Source organism: Chiloscyllium punctatum, chromosome 32 (genome assembly GCF_047496795.1).
Source record: "Chiloscyllium punctatum isolate Juve2018m chromosome 32, sChiPun1.3, whole genome shotgun sequence".
Classification (NCBI taxonomy): Eukaryota; Metazoa; Chordata; class Chondrichthyes; order Orectolobiformes; family Hemiscylliidae; genus Chiloscyllium; species Chiloscyllium punctatum.
Genome location: NC_092770.1, coordinates 388,056 through 393,327, shown reverse-complemented (window position 1 = coordinate 393,327; position 5,272 = coordinate 388,056). Strand labels below are relative to the sequence as shown.

The following is a 5,272-nucleotide window of genomic DNA, read 5'->3' as shown; positions in this document are numbered from 1 at the left end:
CCCAATACATCAAGGTATCTTACAGGGACCACAAGCTGGAGAAATCTCGAAGGACGACCTAATTTTTCATTAATTAATTTATATTACGAAAAATCGTGTACTCTTCCCAACCTATAGAGGAGCTATTGTTCGCTAAGAGAAATTATTGTTTTAAAAAAGTTTTATGTATTTGCGGAGGTGTTAATACTAACTTACGAATTTTTAAAATAAAATAAACTCGGCAGTTTTAAGTTAATGCTTATAAAAGAAAAAGCACAAGTAGATTCAGTGATCTAATCACTTAATGGAATCAGCCACTGTATTCGAATGACTCACGTGTTTAAAAAGAGACATGCATGATTTACCACATAACTCTGTGCATGTTTTAATTCGATCTGGATTTTGATAGTCTTTTTTTTCCAAAATAAAAAGTGGAGCTCATTTGGCGACATTGCCTGTCGTTCCGAGGTTGCTCTGCGCCGGCAGCTTTAAGCAGCGGAAAATAAAATAAACGTCAAGGCTGCAGGCGGAAGTCGTGAGCAATCACCTGATAGAGAGAGAGAGAGAGAGATAGAGAGATCAAGTGATTCGGCTGCCACATGCAACATGGCTTCCTGGTGGGTTTGGCCAGTGATCTGGATGTACTTGTTGGCTGTGCTACCCGGAGCGCAGGCTTTGGATGGAGGGGATGCGGTAGCACTGTTGCTGGGGCTGGCTCTCAGTGTCATCGGGATCTGTGCGTGTCTGGGCTGGTACTCACGGAGGAGAAACGCGCAACTCTGAAACTAGGGCAGGAGGAGAGAAGCCAGAGTCTTTCCAAAGCACCAACGAGCGAAGGGGCTCCCTGGTTGCGACAGCCTTATTATCCTCAAGAGATGCATGACCCTCCGGAGAAAGAGAGAGGGAGGTCGCGCCGGAACAGACAAGACACACGTCCTCTTGGGTTTTACAGACTCTTTTGATTGCACCAGCGCCGTGAGAAGTTGCCCGTTTGATTGCTCCTGTTCGTACTCAGCCCCTCTCTCACACAGACACCTTGTGTCATTCCCAGGACCACCACTTTGGCCAGTGAGGAACATCCAACTCCATCCTCCTCAGCGTGCGCGGGAAAGCTGCTCGAACCAAGTTTTACAACCCTCGGGGCGTTGATTCAAAGCTTCAGTGAGATTTTATTTTAATGTGTTGGTTTTTATTTCTCCCCCCCACCCCCCCAAAAAAATTCGACAAACGAATCCCACGCCGATTTTTGGAGCGCCAAACCCAAAATGAAACACGGAAGTTGAAGTTAACGTGCTCGCTTGCTCCTGGTCCGCACTCTGATCCAAACGCTGTCGTTGTTTCTGAGTAATTGTGACACTCCTTTCCTCTCCGTCCGTGGTTGCACCAAAACGTTAAAGTAATTTATTTCAAGCAGTAGAGTATTTTTAGGTTTTGGTTTAAATTTTCCACGCGGCTGCTCCCGAATTCGGCCTCGCTTGATTATTGCCACCTAGCGTCGTTTATTTTTTTTTAAAAGAGATGTTTGTCATAAATACAGTTCCTTGCTTTGTGTTCCCTAAACATTTACCCCACACCATCCTCTGGACTTCTCACCGGCTACTGTAAAGAAGACATTTATTGATCCAGCAAACTAATACGGTGACTGGAAAACGTTAATGTGTGATTTGTATCAATTTGAATTTTCATAAAGACATCATAATAAATCACGATGTCTTTTGATTTGTGGAAAATGAACTTAAAAAGTTGTAATTTATTTATTAACTGTTATAACATAGTAGTTTTAGTCTTGCCTCTAATTGCAAGTTAAAGACGAATACTATTTTCTAGCATTTTTCAACAGTTGGGTTTCTCCTGAACATTATAATTGCCAAAAAGAAAATCACAACCTTTTGTACATTTTGCGATCATTTTCAATTTTGTTTATCTTGTCTCCATTCCGAGTTGTAGTTTGCTCACTTGCTTAGATGAAATTAGTGGTGTTTGGTTTAGTTCAGTTGATTGGACGGTTGGTTTGCAAAACAGTATGATGCCAACAGTGTGGACCCAATTCCCACACTTGCTAAGGTTACTGTGTCTCGACCTCTCTCCACACCTGAGGTATGGTGGCCCTCTAATTAAATCACCATGAGTGATCTCTCACTCATGCATGAGAGAGCAGGCCAATGATCTGGCAAGACTATGGTGACACAAATCAAAAAAAGATGAAATGATGATGAACCAGTCTGTGGAATACAAGACTCTTTCCCCTGTGTAAAATAAATGTAACAGAAGCCCTGAAGCTGTGCTTAAGACCCCAGTTTGAACAGAAGGTGAACTCTTATTTAAGTAACTTATTGAAACTCAAAAATCCGGCAGGTAGTGACAGCAAAACACTTTTTTCACTGTATCTTCAATATATATGTAACAGTTTTAAAGTTCATTGTTTAACTAACTGAAAAATCCACTGAACATCCCTCATTCTGCATATTGATTCCAGAAAGGCTGATAATTGAATTTGAGCTAACTAAACTGGCTGAGAATTATTTGGGTGTGCTTAAGTTTGAGCTACAAACAACTGAGCAATGGCTAAACCATTCACTGTGAAGGCTGCTAACTTTGAAATTTAGCAATCCTCTTCCTGTCATCAGATTGCCTTTTATAAATGTTAATATGTATCATGCAGCAGATGTTAGCAGTTAGTGGCCTTTGAAATTGCCATGATACAACAATGTAGTTAAATGACAAATTTGAGAGGGTGGGGGCGGAACATGCCTTAAACCCTGGATGTTTGGAGATTTTATGTTTTCATGCCTGTTTATTTGGATGATACAAACATTGTAGCAGTTTGTTGAATTCACTTATGATTGTTTGTTTATAGCCCCAACACTTTCTTAAATGACATTTATTTTGTGTTGTGAATTGGACATGTTTGTTTCCAGCTTTCAGGGTTAATTAAACTCATGATACATAAGGCCTCTTAAATCGATTAAACTGGGCCTGTAAAGGTAGAGTTCTTTTGAAAAGTTTGAAATCAAAGCCAAATGTGAACTTTACTTAGTCTGTACTTCCTGTTTTTTGGCTTACAATTTGTTCTGCTTTCTATTTGATGCTTCAGTGGCTCTTAATTCTGAACATGCTGCATCATGAAATTCATGCATCCTATGGGTTATTTGTAGCACACAATGCACTGACTTTGTGTTCATGATATGCACTAGATTTTATGACTTATGTACACAACATAAATTTTCAAGCAATTGCATTTTGTATGTATATACAACTTAAAATGTTGTGCTGTGGCAAATGTACACCAAAAGGTATACTTAATTTCAAGTATTAACAAATTTATTTTAAGTTTAATCAAATCATTGCACATGCCCATCAGTGAATCTTGACTGAAGGTTTCAGCTTCAATCAACAAAAAAGGGTGTCTTAACTCTCCATCTACCATGATGATGTTTTGACAAAAGACCGAGTATATAGTTTGAAATGTACTCAATATTTCCTGTAGTGATTCCTTTTGGTATATTGGGGCCTGTGACGTGTCTCCCTTTAATCTGTTCTATGGGGCGGTTGTGGCATTGTGATGACATAACTGGACCGGTAATCTAGGGACCCAGATTCAAATCCATGTCTGATTCATGGCAGATGGTGAAATCTGAATTCAATAAAAATCTGGAATACTCCACTGATGAGCATGAAACCATTGTTAATTGTCATAATAATCTATCTGCCAACTTTACTGTAGTCTAGTCTTCATGTACACAATGTGGTTTTAACTTCTTTCTGAAATGACCTGGGAGGCCATTTATATCAATTCCTAGAAAGTCTCAAAGAATGAGTGGACAGACTACTGGATATCAGTTAAGGCACTGGAAGTGACCACAGTAAATATAACCCTATTGACCCTGCAAGACTTCACTGTAAATATGGAGGGCCCAGTACCAAAATTGAAAAGCTACCTCACAGATAAGTCAAACAACAAGTCATACTCATGATGTAATCCAGGCAATGCCATTACCACCTAGGTCATGTTTCATTGGCAGTTTGATTATACAGTTGGGGTAGTTGTAGAAATGCACCAGGAGCCCTTGACATTGCCTCTGGACTTCATAACGTCTCATTATATCAGGTCACATATTTACAAGAAAATCTCCTGATCAATTCTAAAAGGGCTAAGATGGTGGCAGGCAACAAGGGAACCAATAAACAGAAAACATACTTGACCTCACCCCCACTAATCTGTCCATGGTGCAATTGGTAAAAGTGTTATGCACAGTCTTTGTGGACATGAAGTTCCCACCTTTGTATATAGACAACCTGTGTTGTCTGGCACAATCACTATGCTAAATGGGACAGATTTCAAACAGGTTTAGCAACTGAAGAGTGGATAGCCATGAGGTGCTGTCGGTTACCAGGAGCATGATTTGCTCTCAGTGTGTAACTTCATGGTTTGGCATATACCCCACTCTCCCCTGGCTTGATGTTAATGTTATAGTCCTGGTTCCATGAACTGCAGTAGGGCATGCCAGGAGCAGCTCCAGGCATACCTGAAAGTGAGGTGTTAACCTGTAAAGTAGAAACAAAATAAGAAATTGCTGGAAAATCTCAGCCAGTCTGCAGCATCTGTGGAGAGAAAGCAGAGCTAACATTCTGCAGAATCGGTTACATGCGTGTCAAAAAGTAATGGATGTTTCCTAGACCAAAGGATTAGATTGAAGCTTTGCTGTCCTGCCACGTCCAGTTGTGAATGGTGGTGGACAATTAACTAACTCACTGGATGAGGGGCTCCACAAATGTCCCCAACTACAATAATGTGTCAGACTTCCCCACCAAAAAAAAAGCTGAAGAATTTACAATAATCTTCAGCTGGAAATGCTGAATGGCTGATACATCTTGGCTCCTCCAGAGGTCCCCAGTGTCCGATTTGGCACTCTTCAGCCAAGTCAATACACTCCCTGTGATATCAGCAAATGGCTGAAAGCACCAGACACTGTAAAGGCTATAGGTCCTATCATTATATCAATAACAGTATGGAAGGCATATTGCTCCAAAACTTGCCACACCTCTAGCAAGTTTATTCGAGTATTGCTATAATGCTGGCATGTATTGACAATGGAAAATTGCCCAGGTAGGTCCTGTTTACAATAAAAAGGCACAAATGTCAAGAAGCCATTTACTATTCTATTAGTATACTCTCAATCATCAATAAAGTGCTGGAAGTGACATCAGCAGTGCTGCCCTCATCTTTATAGTTTGAGTCATAGAGATTACAGTATGGAAACAGACCCTTCGGTCCAACTCGTCTGCCGACCAG

At 40.5% G+C, this 5,272-nt stretch overlaps 1 protein-coding gene across 1 annotated transcript; it reads left to right on the top strand.

Moving 5' to 3' along the window:
* Positions 1–523: 523 nt before the first annotated feature.
* On the top strand, positions 524–3,658 carry LOC140457821 (small integral membrane protein 30). Its single transcript, XM_072551454.1, has one exon. The coding sequence runs from the start codon at positions 586–588 to the stop codon at positions 760–762; it is 177 nt and encodes a 58-aa protein (XP_072407555.1). The 5' UTR covers positions 524–585; the 3' UTR covers positions 763–3,658.
* The last annotated feature ends 1,614 nt before the right edge of the window (positions 3,659–5,272 follow it).

What these genes read in the sequence shown, in the direction of transcription:
- LOC140457821 (XM_072551454.1), top strand. Translation starts at nt 586, where the DNA reads ATGGCTTCCTGGTGGGTTTGGCCAGTGATCTGGATGTACTTGTTGGCT.